The 18,636-nt window shown below is 36.5% G+C and overlaps 1 protein-coding gene across 1 annotated transcript in view; it reads right to left on the bottom strand.

Annotated features, from left to right (window-relative positions):
- Positions 1-17,830, bottom strand: part of ATRX (ATRX chromatin remodeler) — a 73,123-nt gene extending 55,293 nt beyond the window's left edge. Inside the window, exons 1-7 of the mRNA XM_059824602.1 lie at positions 17,785-17,830; positions 15,917-15,969; positions 14,156-14,280; positions 12,746-12,865; positions 8,953-9,062; positions 6,736-6,803; positions 2,876-5,807 (exon numbers count right to left, since the gene is read on the bottom strand). Of these exons, the coding sequence (XP_059680585.1) occupies positions 2,876-5,807; positions 6,736-6,803; positions 8,953-9,062; positions 12,746-12,865; positions 14,156-14,280; positions 15,917-15,969; positions 17,785-17,805 (3,429 nt within the window). The 5' untranslated portion in view covers positions 17,806-17,830. The remainder of the gene's footprint in view (positions 1-2,875; positions 5,808-6,735; positions 6,804-8,952; positions 9,063-12,745; positions 12,866-14,155; positions 14,281-15,916; positions 15,970-17,784) is intronic.
- Positions 17,831-18,636: the final 806 nt, after the last annotated feature.

The following is an 18,636-nucleotide window of genomic DNA, read 5'->3' as shown; positions in this document are numbered from 1 at the left end:
CATGGAAAGCACTTCAAAACCAACACCATGGGACACGTAATAGAGAAAGAATAGCACAGTATGATACCTGCCTTTAAGCTCCTCTGCACTCTCCTGGCTGAACTGCGAGGAATTTGGGTTATTTCTAGCATGCTCCCAGGCCTATCCCCTTTCCCTTCTCTCGTTCTTCTGACTCGCATAATAAGTCAAACCTTCTAGTTAGTAAAATTAAGCTTAGGAAAAGAGACCTCAAAATCCTAATGAACTGAGATCCCCTCATTCGTAATTTCTACTGTTTATTTCCTACCTGTGGGGAGTGGACTAAAACTAGGCTGCAAGAGGCTTGCTCCAAGTTGTTTTAATGTACACTTGTCCTGGAATTACCCCTAGTCAGATGTCTGACAGGACTGTATAAGAGATGATCACAGAAAGTCCCTCACTCTTGGGCTTAAATAAATAGAAGTACCCTGTTGGTTAAACCAGATTCTAAGTCTCATTCAACGATCAACCTACATAGCTTGTTCAGACACAGAAAAGACTCCTTTATTTATTCACCTACCAAGCCAAAAGCAAACTGAAGAGAAAGGGCAAGTTTGCCTCCTCTTAAAGTAATATAATGAAGGCAGATTTCTCATAGAATCATACAATAACTAAGGTCAGAAGAGACCTCTGGACATAATCTACTCCAACTCCGTCCTCAAAGCAGAGCTAATGCCAAAGTGAGGTCAATTTTCTCAGGGCCTCAACCAGTCAAGTTTTGAGTATTTCCAAGGACAGGGATTCCAAAATTTGACAGGGCAACCAGCTGCAGTCTTTGACCACCCTCAATGTAAAGATTTTTTTCCTAGTATCTAAACAGATTTTTCCTTGCCAAAACTTATATCCATGGCCTCTCATCCTTTCGTCATGCATCCAGTTGAACCTTCTCTATAACTACCCATTAGGTGATTAGAAGACAGCAATTAAGACTCCCCAATTTTAGCATTCTCTCTCCAGGCTAAACCAACCCACTTGTCTCTCAGTCTAACTCTACTGTCAATCATCCCACATCACCATCTCATCTTTCCAATTTGTACATGGTTATCCATCTCTCACACCCAATTAATTATCCAATCTTTCCACTTGTAACTTCCAAATAAAACAATCACTGTCACTGCCTCAGACATCTTCTGATATATTAACAACCAACTTTTTCCTCCTGGGCCATTTCAATACCAAGTCTATGAACATACACTGTACAGGAGCAATTTTATTTTTAAAGTATTTTTCTCTGATGGTCCAGCGATGCAGAGAACTGTTGCCTATGGGTTACTGTCGCTGATACCATCAGTTGTCTATCTATGGGGAGCATTTTAACAGCCGTGGCAGCTACCACATGGCAAGATGCTCATTCATTACTATGCAAACCATTCATTATTTGCAATCGCCCCCAGCAGTGGCGTCACCTCACAGTCACCGGGGAAAACATGGTTTTGGCAGCCATCAAGGAAAAGCCCTAGAAATCCCAGTATTACATGCACAGAGAGGCAACCAAACTTACTTCATCAGAGGACCTTTTAAAAACAAACATTACAGGGCTGTAGAAATGCAGAATAAGAAACCTGTTTTCCAACTGTTACTCTACAATGATGCAGAACACCATTAATCAAACTTGGCTTTCTTACAGGGCTCTATCTCCAATGAACCATAGCACCTGTGAAAAGCAACCTTTGCATCTGCAAAGATTAACAGCCCTCCAGAAACTAAACTGCAGGAAAACTTAGGGAAGAAGCATGTCAGCATCAAGTAGGTAGGAAAAAGGAGGAACATTATGTTTAATTTAAAATCTGAGTGTTTTGTTTGCTTGAGGGTGGTTTTTTTGGGGGGTTGGGTTTTTTTTCTAAGAAACAAGAAACAACAATTATCTAATTTTGTATGTAGTGTCTGCCTACCAGGGCTTTTTGGGAAAGCCAAAAATGCAACTATGTCCCTTCTGCTACCCTTCTGCTATCTTCATAAACATATTGCTGGTTTATTAATTTTTTGTTTAGTTGCAGTTTTGCAAACTACTCTATTGGCTCAGATACAGTAAAGTCATGTACAGAAATTTTTATGAAACATCATTAGAAACAAACAAACAGGAAACAATTTACCCTTCGTGGTAATTAAAACAGCAAATAGATTTCATTTTTTCTAGTTGAAAATTCATTTATTAAAAACATGTGTACTGTTCATGTAATGTGAAAACTACCCTTCCTTTTTCAGTTCTTTAAAACCAAATGTTCAAATTCAGCAGTTCTGAATTTCTTTCTAATTTCCTAAAGGTGTAAGACACTGATGAAGTAGTTCTATCTTGGCAAGAAAAAGAATTATTACCATTAAACCTACTATGGAAACAGTAAGCAATGACAAATTTCTGTTAACTGACACCAGCTGCTCTAAGACTACATGGGTCTCGTGAGGCACAAAGATCATCTACTTGATTTTTAAAACGCATACTACACTGCCACAAGTCTTCAGAGTCATCTCTAGTGCATAACCACGAGCTGACAAATTTGAGTTCACTAGATACCTACTGCTTAAAACCAGTTTCTGCTAAACAGCACCTGGGCAGCCAAAGAGAAGAACAGGCTTTTGAAAGCTGTGCTGCAAGGAAATACCTGCTGGAATTACAGACTACAGCTTCTCAAGCCTCTCCATTTACAGTGACATCCTTTCTTCTACAAGTGACAAGCTGCACAAATTGAAATGGGTGCTTCCACATCAGCATCAGAAAACCTAACTGGCTGCAAACATTTAAACGGATAATTACCTCCTTGTGAATATATTCACTTCCAGGTTATTAAACGTTACCCAAATCTTACAAATTTCCTCCATTAGAATATTAATAATACATGTAGAGGAACATCTTTTGCACACCTGATGACTGACAAAATCCTGTACCAGCAGACAGCATTAAGTTTTCAGTCACTGGCATAATCTTCTGCTCATCGCTGCTTCCATCACCTGTTGAATTCTGTTCATCATTTTCTTCCTTATCAGATGAGGAAGAGGAGGTGACAACCACCTTCTTTTTTGACACCTTCTTTTTTAAGTTACTCTTTTTACTTTCTTTCATTGACCCTCTTTTAATCTTTTTCTTACTGTCTTCATAAGACTCCTCATCAGAAGAGGACAATGAGTCATCCTGTTCTTTCTTGGAAATTTTCTTTTTGTGACTTATTTTTTTCTTTTCTTTAGTTTCAGCTTGTTTTTTACTCCGCACAGCATCTTCAGAAGAACTCTCCTCTTTTAGGGGAGATTTCTCAGCATCAGAGGATAAATCAATCTGTACTCTTTTAGATACTCTCTCTCTTAAATTCCTCCTTTTCTTTTCTTTAAACACTGGTTCATTTTTAGTTTTGTCATTTTCAGAAGAATTGCAACTTCCTTTCTCTGCAGATGACTTTTCAACATCAGAAGAGGAATCATCAGGTTCTTTCTTGTAACTTTTCTTCTTCAATTTTTCAGACTTCTTCGCTTTGCTTTCTGACCCTTTTTTATTCTTGAATCTGTCTTTTGAAGAATCAAAACTGTGCTCTTTCTTTGCAGATTTCTCAGTACTCTCTGAAGATGAATCTTCCTGTGCCTCTTCCTTCTTCAAATCCTTGCTCTTCTTAACTTCAGTTAGCTTTACACCTTTAGGACAACTCTCCTCTTTCTCCAGTGAAGACTTCTCAACATCAGAAGACTCATCGTGCTTTCCCTTTATAGTTTTTTCTTTTAAGTCTCTGTTTATCCTTTCCTTAGCAGCTGACCCCTTACCAATTTTTTTATCTTTAGAAGAATGATTAACCTCCTTCTCTGGGGAAGACTTTTCAGCATCGTCATCTTCAGAAGATTTATCTCTCTGTTTCTTCAAATTTATCTTTCTCTTGCTACTTACTTTCTTCTTCTGCTCTTCTTCAGAGGAATCATAACTATCTTCTTTTCGTGAGTATTTTTTCTTAGCTTTTTTTGCAGACTCAATTTTACTCAAAATTTTTATTTCCTTCTCTAACTCAGAATCATAGTTTGAAGAATCTGAGTAGTTTTGTCGTTTCTTTTTAGCAGCAGTGGAATTTTTAGCTGATTTGCCTCTTTTAGCATCTAAATCTGAACCAGAACTGGAACTTTTTCTTTTCCGTTTTCCATTTTCATCCTTTACTGGTTGATTCTTTAGAAAATTTAAAGTCTTCTGATCATTTGTTGGTGCTTCACTATTGCTATCAATATCTGAAGAACTGTGACTCATCATAGCTACTTCTTTAAGAACAGCTGGCATCTCATCAGAATCTGAGCTATGATCTAATACATATGGCTTTTTTGATTTCAAAAGTTTATTAGGGCTAGGACCATCAATAGTAGTGTCAGAAGAATTTCTCTTATCGTTTTTCCTCCTTGGTTGCTTTGATGATTTTCTCTTACGTTTTTCACTACATGTGTCATTGCTATCCTCTTCTGAATTTGACGTTAAAGGACTGATGTCTGTCTGGCGCCTCAGAGGTGTGGTCTTCACACGCGGTGATCTCCTGAGATCAGATTCCTCTACAAGTGAGACAGTTTCGTTCTCCGTGGAAGGTTCACTGCCAGCATTATGATTTTGTTTTACAGAATCACAGTTTTCTGCTCTAGGTATTACATCAACATCTTTACTTCCCTTTTCTAGACTGCTGTCTTGATCTTCAGCTTTAACTGTAGACTCTGAAAGGGAAACAGGAGTCAATTTTACAATCAATTCTTTTGTTCCTTTAGCCGATGATTTTAACTTAGTACCACCTTTGGTATCTTTCACAGGAGTGTTCAATTTTATATTTGCATTTGGAGTCTCATGATCCGTTCCTGTATTTCCATTGTCTTGCTCATCTGATGTAACCTGAATCTCCATAGCAGATTCTAGAGTCTCAAAAATATCTTCAGGAACAGATGAGGGAATGGACACTATATCCATGTCTAAAGCCTCTGTACTATTAGGTTCATACTGAGGTTCTTCATTTCTGCCAGACCTTTTATCTTCACCAGAAGTACGCTTGTTATCTGTTTGTTCCACTGCTGGACCACTCTGATCCATGGGCTCACTGTCAGGCCGTTCTGATACAACTTTTTTCTGTGTCTTTATGGTGTCATCCTCTTTTAATGCCACATGTTCCTTTCCTTCATCTTTTTTCACCTCATTTTTTTCTGATCTAACATCAGGTTTTTTCTCTTTGGTATTTTTATCTTTGATTTTAACATTCAAAGCTTGAATCTCCAGGTTCAGACCTTCTTCCAGTGCCAGATGAGCTTTTTTCATGTCACTCAACACAGATTTAAAAGCTTTTAGCTGACAAAGTTGCACAGTGGGGCTTATTTCTACATTTTCTGCAGCATTTTTCAAAAAGCTTACAAAGCTAGAATTCAGATTTGCTGTAGTTTCAACCAGCTTTTTTGTTTTCTTAAGCAAGTCTTTTGGCACCATTAGTGCTTTATAAGAATATGTTAGTGAACCTGAATATGAATCATCTAGTTTTTTTTCTTCACCATTACAGTTTGAATTATTTCTCTTTGGAGAAAACTTGACTGTATGGTCATATATTTTACTTTTTTCACTTTCAACCCTGATCTTTTTTTTGTTTTGTTGCAGTAACTGTTCTAAATTTTCAAAGACACTGTCACATGCAGTGACCAAGTCCAACAAAGGCTCTGGATGGCAAATATAGCAGTGCCACTGATTATTTTCATCCAGTATAGTCGATAGCTCCTTTCGACCCAGGTTGCGCAAAATGCACTTTTTACAGAAGGCGTTATGGCAAAAGTCACAGCAAATCAAATTCCCACCTTCAGCACACCACCTGAAATGAGACATAAGAAATCTTAAGAGTCGTATCTCCATATCAACAAGGTGACAAATTTGAGAAGTTTACATATTTTTCACTATTTGATAAAGAATTTGCATTTTAAAAATTCAGGTGATAAACAGATATAAATTAATTGAAAGCATTAGTAAAAGCATGACTGAAAAGCACACAACTGAGAATTGGAAAGTCAGAAAACTAAGGTATTAGATTAACAGTTCGCAAAGCTGAAATGGTCAGTAATATCCAAACACAACTTCAGCACCAATTTTAAATAAGAAAAAAAATTAATTAAATTTTATTTCCGTGTTTCTTCTGAGAATTTAAAAAAACCCAGTTATTTCTTTTATTTTATAGCAAAATCGATTAGCTTACGTCTTTCTGGCCCTAACTGGTATATTACTACTGCAGGCACATATGAAAAAAAATAGTATGTTTTTTGATCTATGTCTAGATTGCACAGTCTTTGATGAAGACAAAGAAAAGTGGCTGACAAGTAATCTCACAGGCATCACAGGCTGCACAACTTGGAATGGATTACACATTTAGATATTTGACATAAGGACAGAGAAGTACTTTAGTATTTCAAAAGTGGGAGATGCATCTGGAAAAGTAAGTTTCCGTGGCTCACAAGTTTAGAATGTCAGATTCTACCCCCATCTTTAAAGTATTCATAAGGTGGCATGCTATTTAGTTAAAAATGTGATGTCTTACAAGTGTTTGCTATTGGATTTCTTTATAAAATATTTTCCTGTTAATTACTGAAATAACAATCAAATATTTACAAAAACCCTGGGGTTGAGCCTTTCTCGGTAAGAAACAATTGTTGATTAAGCTCTTATGTACTGGTCTTCATCTGTCAATAATTTCATCACAAAACAAAACAGAAGAGCTGTGGGTGTTATTTCAGTTTTTGTACACTTACCTACACTGTTCATCCATTCCATCTGAATCACGGCTAATGTCATCGCTCATGTAATACTTGTAGCAAGTCTGTAAAGAAAGAGATAGGACAAGGAATTTTTTATTAAATCTCAACTGGACTTCAGTAATTCATATGATTTCAGCATGTACTGGAAGCCATTAAAAGCAGCAGCTGCAAGGTCTTCAGCATTCTAACACGTTTACATTTGTGTTAATCTAAAAAACATCTGCCACAGAGACAACAGGTCCTCAACCATGACTTCTTATTTAGATGGCTCAAGGTTTATTTGAAAATTAAATAGGATTTTGTTTGATGGCTACATATTTGCATATTTTAGAACATCAGCTGAATGTTTCTCTTCAAATCTGTGAGTTTTTTCCATCTGTTGCCTAGGTAAATCAACACCACGTCTTCCCTGACACAATTAATCCTACACAAACCCCAATTTTCAGTTGTGTGTTCCTTATGTAAGGTCTTCAGTATTTATCCTGATGTTAACATCCAAGGCTTCAATTTCCAGGTGCAAACTAAGCATTTTCAATGAAAAAATGGTAATAGTAAGAAAAAAATACACACTACTTGGCTAGTAGTAGCAGTGGCTTCAGTTGCTGAATTCTTTAAACCAAATTTTGAAGGTGTGGGGTTTTTTTCCAGTTGCTAGTAAAGAAAGTTCTCCCAGACTTGAAGCTCTACTTTGAATAGGGATTAACACAAGCTATTAGCTAAATTCTGTCCTTTTACCGAGTGAATCAGTGAACTCGGAATCCAGAAGAGGCTTCAGCACCTGGATTTAAAATGATGATGCCCCTTTATCTGGAACAGAGTTACGCACCTGTTCAATTACACTAAACAAACAAAAACAAACAACAAAAAAACCCCCAGTAAAAGCTGATATTTAGACACTTGACATAATATTTATAGTCAAAGGAAAACAGCTTCTCAAGTCTGGGACTGTTTACCTAAGCAGGAGAAAAACAAGGAAAGACCTAGGCTCAGAAAGTCATGGAAGACTTGGAGTATGCAGGTCAGGGACTTCCATTCCTCTCACATTAACATAAGGCCATGTTCAATTAAGTAAAGATACAGAAAATTTACGGGAAACAACCCATGATGTAATTATCTAGCAGAGCTCACAGTCAAGAGCTGCTATTGAATCAAACACCCTAAACAAGTTTCAAAAATGAACCAGATAACTTGTAGCTGTACATGTTCTTGCGATGTGTGCATGTTAAGGATTTCAAAGTTTAGGAACAAACCTTAGGACTCCAATGAAGTCTGAACACAGTCATCTTGTAACCTGATTTTTCTAAAGCATATTTTATAAAAGAAACAAGCCAGAATGAATAGAAGAAATGAGCCAGAACATTAGACTAGATGCCTGCGATAGTATGTCCGCTGAATATGTAACATTAATTGGGAATTGGGGGTAGAAGCAGAAGGAAGGAAGAGAACGGAAATGCTAAATGTGCACTGTAACACAGATCTGTATCTCTCCATCTTTAGAGATATCTTTATAAATACAGAATCATTACAACTATGGAGATATGCAAGAGAGGTATCTCTGTATCTCTTTGAAAATCAAAAGAGGTCTCCAAAACAGGAGGTAGGGATGTTTCCTTCCTCCCCTGTTCCCCACCTCTTCTCATTGCAGGCAACTTAAGGCCTAACTGAAGCCACCATGAAATCATGTAGCTGAAGACCCAGATGCTGGTTTTGGGTTATGGACTAGACCATCATTGCACAGGCTGCCATAAATTAGAACAGTCCAGGAGCTGTACACAAGTGAAAGTGAGATGGCTGTGAAGCTACTTCTCCGCTTCTTATTCTGATGTTGTTTTACATACAATGCTTTACCAGGAGATCCAGAATTGAATCTGCTCTTAGAATACATTATGAGTAGGCAGAAGTTTCAGACAGATCATTTAACATAAAAAAATTCACTAAATTTATAGCCTTAAAATTGTAAAAATAAATTACAAAGAAACCACAATGAGTTTAACTGGGGTATAAGAAAACAGGAATACGTATATAAATTTGTAAGTTGTATTTGCCTTTTTGTTTTCTGCTTTTAGTTTCCTTAATTGTAACAGTTAAGGACTGAAAAGTTTATTGGCTAATAAACAAGAACTACTCCCATAAAAAACCCACCCAAATCAACTAATATGACATTTCAAACAAAACCAAACAGTACAAACTGTAGAACTGTTTACCACATACCTTACAAATGAGAACTTTCAGTGTAGGATGTCTATAAATTGAATCCTTTTGAAAATGGTTCACCTGTTGCCCACAAGCTGTACAGCTTACAATTCCATGTAGTCCTTCCTCTATAGAGAGGATTACAAACCACACATTAATTGTTTTCATTTTTATTTTTTTAAGAAGTCTGTATATACCTATTTCATTTTCTTACAATATTTTGGCCTGTTAGGTTTTTCATATGCCTTCATTACTTTACCAGCCAGGATTAGGGAAATCTTTCTGTAACCACTCGCCATTTAAAGACTGAAAGAATTTTTCTCTAATTTCTATGCTCCACTTGGGGCCAAGATAAAAAATTTTTTTCCTTTGAGAGATTTAATTTGGATTAACTGGTCACCTCATGAGAACACACCTAAATACAAGTCATCATTAAAACGCTTTCAAAGCAGCCCTGATATTCTGTACAACCCTCCTCATTTAATTTTTGTTCATAAAATACCATTTTAATTCATGTCTGTATTACGATATTTCTTTCACATACACTTTTAGTTTCTCAAAGAAAAACATGGGAAACCGTTACCGAAGATGCATGAAATCCTTGTTATAGTGCCTGGAAAATCTTTTTTCACTTTTTGTTACCTTCTTGATGGTGGGTTTGGGTTGTTTTTTTTTTTTTTAAATTACAATTTTGCTATAATACATATGTTCTCACCATCTTGCTGACTGCTCCCACAGTTTGCATACCACTCTGCAGCTGTATCTACATTCGGTCAAGAAAGCGTTTCTTTAATGTCAATCCCCCAATTCACTTTGAAAGGTGGTGAACTTGGGGTTGGGAGGCTTGCTACATGCCACGCTGTTAAACCGACTAATTAACACTATGAGACCATTTTGTTTTCAACAGCAGTGATGCTTTCAAGAAAAAGGAACATAATTTCTGAAAGCTCACATCCTCAGTTCACACACTTTCAAAAACTTCATTTGGGATCAAGGAGACAGAAGTTTGATATGGGATCACCTAACTATGACTTGTCCTTTGCTGTCACGTTCAGTAAGTAGTATAAGGAAATTAACTCAATTGGTTAAATTAATGGCTTATTTTTTAAATAATCACTACCACAGAATTAGAACCAAGCACCGACACCACAGCGTTAAGGAACTGAATGAACATTCTCAAGACACAACACAAGCTACTAGCAATTTGCTATGGAAGCATCATCTCAAATCACTTACAGGCCAGTAAGAACAACTAATACGCCCTTACAATTGAGTTAAAATAGCAGGTCTGAGATTTTGAATACAAGATTTGTTGTTTTCAACTTCAATGCATGCATGATTGCATATACTACAGAGTTTGTGGACTTGCAAAGCATCTCTTATGACCTCAAAAACAGCTCAAACACCTGTTTCAAATGGTGCTGGTAAACCTTGAAGAAACGCATCCATCGTATCGTACTACTTGGAAAAGAATACCACATTCTATCATACCAAGCAGCACAGAAGCCTATGGAGGCTTTGTCAAACATCACAGTCCTTAAATGGGTGTAAGAATCACAGAGGCTAACAGCCAACTGAGGGAGAACAAGCTATTCACTCTCAAGTCCCACTTCCCCCTTCTCTAAAACTTTAAGGGGAAGCACTAATGCCTCCTTCCTAAAATCTCCAAGTTGGCACCAGGAATAAAGGAGCATTATTTATGAGGCAAACCTTTGCAAACCATGTTACTACTACAAATTATGATGATCCAAAGAAATGAAACAACTACTAATTCATTAATACTGAGAAAATACATACCTTAAAAATATTCCTAACTATGAGTTTATTAGCAAAAATACAACCATAACCATTCTGCAGACACAAAACTTGAAAATAAGGACTGACACAATGCCTCTTACAGTCTTGGACAAGAGCACTTGGATGCCAGAAAGGCAAGAGTTCTATTACTATTTTAGTATAAACAAGACGTATAACTCCTAATAAAAATGTGAAGATGCACTCCGCAAAGAACAAGACGGACTGGCATTTTTTGGTTTATTGTCATTATTCATTTACTTGCACCGTGCCTAGAATTCAGAATCTCAAGTAGTTGAGACTACACGCTTACCTGCTTAAACCAGTAACGCTTAACTTTGTATGTGCACAGGCTAAGCACCTCATTCTAGTAGCAAGAGAAAGGTAAGTGCCACTTCACATAAGTAGACTTGCTGCATGCAGGTGTAGAATAAATGGATCTGCACTACCTTTTCTGTGCACGTCACAAAATAAAACTGTTTTGATATGTTCCTAATCCAGCTGCTCTTGAGGTAGACTGCAATCATGTCCCTTGCCAGGCTACCTTTTCTGGTCTGGAAATGGGGACAACGCAGGAGCAGGCAGTACCTATTCCATTTCCCTTAAAGTTGGCAGGAGTTTAACACACGCACTGGATAGCTTTAAAATCAAGTCAAAGATTATCAGTAGTGACACAGATATAGCTGAGCTTGCCCTCGATAAAGGTATGGCTTAAACAAACTCTTGATGTCCCTTCCAAAACTATTCTCTTATCTCAGGCACCAGTACATGAGTAACCAGTCCAGATAGGCAAAGGAAGACCTGCAAATTCTCTACAGAAGTAGAAAAATAGCTGGAAGGGCAGGTCACATGAATGGTCCTGGGAATACAGAAGCAGGCCACAAGGCTCAAGCAGAAGAGTCTTTTTAACACTACACCCCTGAAGATTTATATTGGAACTCTTGTAAAATTTTTATAAACACAAATGGAAAAAGCATTCCTATATGCTGAATAGGACGTCTTGCATAAATAGAAAGGAACTGACTTTCAAAGATTAATAATTTAGATAAAACGTCAATGTTCAAAACGGGATTAAAATCATGCATGAGCCCATATGTACGCAGCACAAGCACATTTCCACACAGTCACATTTTACCTCTTCAGCCACAAATGGAGAAACAGCACTTAGTAAATTATAATAACACTTCAAAAGAGAGCAAGTATCTCAAATGATACAATGGGAAGAATGAATAGTGTGTACAAGAGCTGTCTGTCTGAATATCCTGGGTATTGCTGTAGATGTGTGCACTAAGATATTGCTGGTAGTATTCATGAAAATGCCTGCCTTCTTATTGGCTGCTTTATACATAATCCTCCCTCTCCTTTACCTTTTGGGAAAAAATGAGGGAGATGAATTTCTGTTCTCACTGTTATCTACCTAACTCTCCTCAGTTTTAGCAATGGCAATGGAAAACCAGCTGGCACAGCAGCTTTTCAAAGATAATCCTTAGAAGGGCCCATTGGTAGGGAATTTCCCACAATTTAAAAACAAAATAAAAAAGTCTTTGAATTGTTAGAGGTTTTAGGTTTCTTGTTAGCGCACTGATTGATAATATGCCCATACATGTCCCTGCTCCAGTATGGTTGCTTTCTTGGTGAGTCAGTGAATGTTCCCGTATCAATGGTGTTCCAATACAATTCCTTAAAAAAGGAATACCTGTAACACCTGACTGCAGCCAAGCAACTGTTCTGAATACAAAGCAAGAAGGGTCCATATGGAGTTACCTAATGAGGCATCCTATAGCTACTGAAAATAAGAAGTTTAATGAGAACTAATCTTAGCTTTCACTGCTGCATTGCAGGGGCAGCAATGGAGGCTAATTTCAGCCAGCTAGAATCCTTAACGAACAAAAAGCCAGAAGAGTGGAGGTATTTTTAGGATAATTTATTAGAAATATGAACAATTTTTAGATGTACCAAATGTGGTCATAAGCAACAATTAAAACCCGTTTTAATGAATGTTTTAAATTGTATTTACCTCCACGCTTTTTGGGAGCTTCAGGTTTCATTTTAACGGTATTTCTGCTTCTAAATTCAGGCCCTTTAAAATCATCTTTGTCTTCATTCAGCACTGGCTCAGGCTGTACAACCACTGTACCTAGAATAATTTTATTTAGAAATTGGAAACCATTACACATCCAAATGAAGTGCAAAAGTCCTGTTTAAATAAAAGCCAACATAGTACCTTAAAAAAAAAAAAGTGCAATCTGTTGACTAAAACTCAACAAAGTTTTGAATACACATATGTTCACAGAAGAAAAAAAAACAAACAAAAAGCCCCACCACACACTTCAAACTACGTCCGTTTTGCAGTTGTAGGACAAAAGCCAAAGACTGGCTGGGCTATGAGGAGCAAATTCTGCTCTCTCTGCCCTGATGTGGTATGTGCAGGACTGGAGTGTCATACTGCTGGGTGTCTGTAGTACAGGAACTTGCAGTGCAATGCTACAAATAAAGGACTTTGGTTAGGTCAGTTAAATCTATCAAAAGCCTTAGGGTAACTACTCTTTTCCTCTCTCTTTTCCTCCTTCTACCCAGTTTCCCTCATCTTAATTTATTTCAGCATGAAATAAATGAAAAAACAATAGGATAAAGCCTGTTTCGTCTTTAACGAAATGCAGAAATTCACTTTTTTATTTAAACAGAGAAGAGTACTAATCAAAATTACGTGAATGAAAAAACGTCTTTCCTACTTAAGAGCTCAGTTTTAGTACTTTTGTTGTGACGACACTGGAAATAACCTAACATTATGAAAAAATTATTTCAGAGTGACTGTTTTAAATACTGCTACTCATGCAGTAAATAGGAGCAGTCCCTCCAATTTTTCCTGTAACTTTCATAGGTAAGAAGTGGAAGAGATTAATCAAACTCAGATTAGAGTTAAGAAGGGCGGGATATAGGCTTATAGTAGTAACTGTTTTAAAAGGGTGCTTAAAAATAGATTCAATAATGACATTCCCCCCCCCCCGATTTAGTTTTGCTTTTGTTGATCTGTTAATAACCTCAAAGACAAAATAATCAAGACTTGCAAGTGACAGAGTTTGAGATTTCTACAAAAGAACAGAAATAAATTATTTCTCCTGTTTCATGTTGGCTTTACACAGATGTCAGCAGATATTTGAAATTAAGCCACCAGCACATCCTGATGTACCCACAGATTAAAGTATGCTGGGTTCAAAACTAAAGGTGCTTGGTTTCCTCTTTTAAATGCGCGTGCATAGGGTGCATGTGCGTGTTTGTGCATGAGCACGTATGTTTATATATAAAAGCCAAGAGGACCTAAGACAGGCATTTTACTAATACATGTGCATTCTAGTTAAGTATTTATGCTGCATCCATAATCTTGGCTAATTTGCTGAATTTCAAAACAAAGAAAGACATAAACTACCTTTAGGTAAGCTTTTCATATCAACATCGTTTTCTGAGTTTTCATTTGAAATATCTTCATTTACAGTTTCATCTAAGATTTGTTCATCATCTGATCCAACATATTTTGTTACAATTGTAGGTTTCCTGCATAGACAGAAAAAAACCCATACCGTGACAAATATTACATATTGCAATACAGGTAAGCCTGGCGCTTTGCAAGCAAAACACCATACTAACTGGGAAAACCTATGTGCTTTTTAAATTAAGACATTATGAGGTGGGATGCTCTGAGTTATTACAATAAGTTGTAAGCTAATTTTCTTGTTAGGAACAGGAATTCTCCCCTCCTAGGTGAATAAAAAGATATACTAAATAAAGTACTTTTGTTTCACAGGCCTGCTGGTTTTTTTTTATTTTTGCAAAAACAAGGTTTGATGTGTTTTTAAGGTGTGCAGGAAAGTCACACTTTTCCAAAAAAGCCTAAATGAAACACAAGTGAATGTCTCAAAAATTTTATACATCATTCCAAGTTTAACAGGCAGCGCAAAGAGAACACACAGATATTAGCAAATGACAAAAAGCAGCTTGGCAGAAAAGATGCTTGTGAGGAAATAAAGGAAGTGCAGAAAGAAATTAAAAAGCTGACTGTTGAATAAAAAGACCAGTCACCAGAATTTCACACAAACGTAATTTAAAACTGAATCCATTAAAATGAATGAATTTACTGTGTCAGGGCAGGGAGAAAAAAAGAATATTGAGCATAATATTCAGTAGTCTGAAGGTAATATACGAACTACTGCAGGATACTGGTTTTGTCAGTATCAGGCACTGTATGATAAATGTGTGAGTGAAAATACCTTTAATGATAGACAGGAAGCAAAAAAACCAATACTGTAAAAATGATATAAATGAAAAAGAGTTCACCAGGACACTGGATTCAGAAGATGAGGGAGAAATTAAAGCCAAATATAAAACCACACTTGCAAATATGGAATCAAGACGAACAGAAAAGGGAGAATGAGGAATATTATTTAATTCCAGCAGACATGATAAAATAAAGAAACTTGGATAAAAAGGAGACTGAAAAGAGATATGCAACACTTTCAAAGCACAGTAAGAAGGCAGCTGTTGAAATCGTGCATTTAGAAGAGCTAACTTATCTATACAGTATACTAGGATTAAAAAAAGTCATGAAGGACGTAACTTGAATGAGCATCAGCTGAGAACAAAAGATGAGAAGGAGTTTTACTAGAGTAAGTCTGCTGTTACTTAGGTCACAAATAATTTGTCTCCTGTAGGTTCAAATTGGTTGGTAAACAGTTAACTCCATACTTTTTTAAATCAAAGAGCAAAGAAGGATTAAGCAGAGATACAGCAAATGGTAGTTTCTGCACATGACAATTTAATAGCACATTTTGATTCTACAGTCTCCCAACAGTAAGGTACATAAAGCCTTTTTTCCGTAGGACCCAATTTATGTTTTTGGAAGAATCCTGGGTGCAGAAATAGCAAGAGCGAAGGAAAAATTGTATAAATACCTTTGTCCTGAAGATACAGGATAATCTTGTTGTCTTTGTTAATAAAAATCAAGCTTTATGATCTTAACCTTTGACCCTGAATGATGGTTTGAATTTTAAGTGCACTATGAGGCATTTGTTTTACCAGCACTCTGCTAACTTAATGGATTTATACTGGTGTATACTAAAAGTATCTGGCATAGTGCATGGACTTTTCTTAGTTTCACATGCCAAAAATTAATTTATTTATTTTCCAAACCAACCTTTTTGAACGTGATGATCCTAAGGATTTGGTTCTTTCTGAAGAACTACTACCCTAAAACCAAGAAAAAAATAAAGAGTCAACACATTTGTAACCAAGTGACCTGTCAACAAAAAGTTTCTTACATTAACTAGAAAACATCTCAAGTCACCAGCGCTTTATCAACAAAAAGAAAGTAGAAAAAGCATTAACAAAAAGTGACACACAATTTCAATAGTCATGTCAGTTCAGTTCAACTAAATCTATGCAGCTTCAGATCAGCAGTAAGACTCCAAGAAGTCATTATTCTTTTAAAAACAGATTTAAAAATAGGTGTCGCCAAACTCTAAGCTAAGTCACTAATGCTCACTAACCTTTGCACATATCTTCAAAGATATTAAGAGACAGCACTGTTGTAAGTTGAGACATTCAGAGAGAAACACTACAGGTATCTCAAGCGCTGAGTCTTCATGAAATTGAGGAAATACTCTCCTTGCAATTCTCAGCTTGCACTCTCTGCTAAAAGTTCTCTCACAGCTTTCTGGAGAAGGGATTGAGAACAGTTCATGACCACTGGTCGGTCCTAATCATGAACAGTTCTGGGGCCTCCTGCTCTGTGTCTTCACTGCAATGTTAATCTGCATGATTAGCACATGGAAGAATGGCCTAACTCACACCCACCCACCTGCTTCCACATTGCTGTGCATTTTCACTTTTTCACAATTCACTGGGATTCCTCACAGCACTTAGTGCTGCAGTAGCTTACGCAGGTCTATGAACGTTTTTCATGCTATGGGAAGAAACCATCATCTTTTCTGACATACAGACACAGAGGGTTCTTAAAGGCTGGCACCAGGGAGCTATCACTAGTATGCACCCAAGAACTGCCAGCAGAATGCAGACACTTGTTACCTGGCTCATTTGCCAGAAAGGGCTGGCTGTCTTCATAGGAAAACTGATTTTTCAGAGGTTTGTGCGTGCATATTGTAACTACGTTTGGGCAGTATCAAATAAATACCTGAATTTACTGCAATTAAGGCAAACTAAGGCATGACACTGGCACTTGTGCTTTCTCTACATATTAACATATTGTCAACCAGAATGTTCCCAACAGGAGAGTAGATATTAGTAAGACATACCACATCAAAATGTCTTTGATGTATATAACACACCATAGAGAAGAAACTTACTCATGTTTAATAAAGATCCTGTATCTCCATCTTTTTTTTTTTTTTAAAAAAGGAAGCATATTTGCTAAAAGGACAACTAAGTACCTACTGTTACCTAAGTAACAGGGTGCAAGTGTAAATACGAGGTAGAGATCAATTCTTTTAAACCAAAAATAAGTAAGAGCCTGTTTACACATAAGCCAAAGAAGAGAATAAGGATAAAAGAATATTAACCAAATTTCTTTAAAAATAAAAACTCACTTTGCAATATACTCAATCTGAACCAATTAACAACACTTTGCATTTCTTAACAAAAATGCCACTGCATACCTCAGGTTAAGTAAAACCTAACTCTCCAAACTGTGTTAGAGGCATTTTCCCCAGGAATTGTTGTGCATCAGAAAGACAATGAAATTGTCCAAGTAAATTAATGTATTCCAATAATTCAGAAATAAAGAAGGGGGAAGGAGAAACAGGATTGCTTGCATATGCCTAAATCAAAGTGAGTATCATTCAAAATTTAAAATTTAATTTTACATTTATTTTAAAATATTTTACAGCTCATGTTCCTATGCAGCAGATGTGATGACATTTACTGCATGGTTTTGACAATACTCTTGAAGTATTTGTTGTAATAGCAACGAAGTGAACTCAGCATTTCCTATACTAGCCATTCTGCTCTAGTCATGCAACTAGAATTCAAAAGCATTTTTACTCCTACCTCTTCTCTGTTGTTCTCCATTGAAGCTGGACTACTTTTAGGTTCTCTACTTTTACCTGTGGAGAGAAATTAAAAGGAATCCACTGAAATGCAAGAAATCTTAAAAGTTCTTCACATTGTACGTCATAGCATTGTTTCTGTTTCACCAGCGTGGATAAAGATGACTGTGTGACTTTCAGAGACAAACTGTTGCAAAACAAAATACAGCGCACTGTATGGCATAAATTTTACAGAAATAATTTAGAAATTACTTCCAGTTAAGTCACTGATAGGCTGAAAGACAGCCTTCCCATTGGTGAAGAAATATTGAAGAAATGAAAGTACAACTGTATATGCAGAAATAATATAGTTAGTGCATTGTTTTAATCTCTAATTTAAGTATTTTCTCTTACCGTGTTGACATTAAAAACACAATATTAAATCTGGGATCATGGAACCACAGACAAAAATCCCATTTGATAAAGGCATGATGGAGAATTCCCATTTCTCGATATTGGGAACTGTGGAATATAAAACCTAAAGACATGCAACCTATTAGTATCTGTTCCATCCACCAGTCCAGGTAACGGAAGGGAAAGTTTCAAGTCCAGTCATTCAATGATACTGGTATGAAGTTACTCAAAAGGCTTAGTAATATCAGCATTTTAATAGATGCGCTACTGAGAAACATGCAAGTAAAGTGGCAGTATAATTACAGGATACATATCATGACCATTTGTGATTTTAACGTAAGACTGCTAGCACTGCAACTTACCATATCCTTACACTTCAGTTTTGGGAAAAACAAACAAACAATTTTCTTTTACACTTTAGAAGAATTAAATCACTTTGATGAGGAAAATTTAATACTGT

The sequence above is a fragment of the Gavia stellata genome, chromosome 14 (genome assembly GCF_030936135.1).
Source record: "Gavia stellata isolate bGavSte3 chromosome 14, bGavSte3.hap2, whole genome shotgun sequence".
Lineage (NCBI taxonomy): Eukaryota > Metazoa > Chordata > Aves > Gaviiformes > Gaviidae > Gavia > Gavia stellata.
This window is presented reverse-complemented; position numbering and strand designations above follow the sequence as displayed.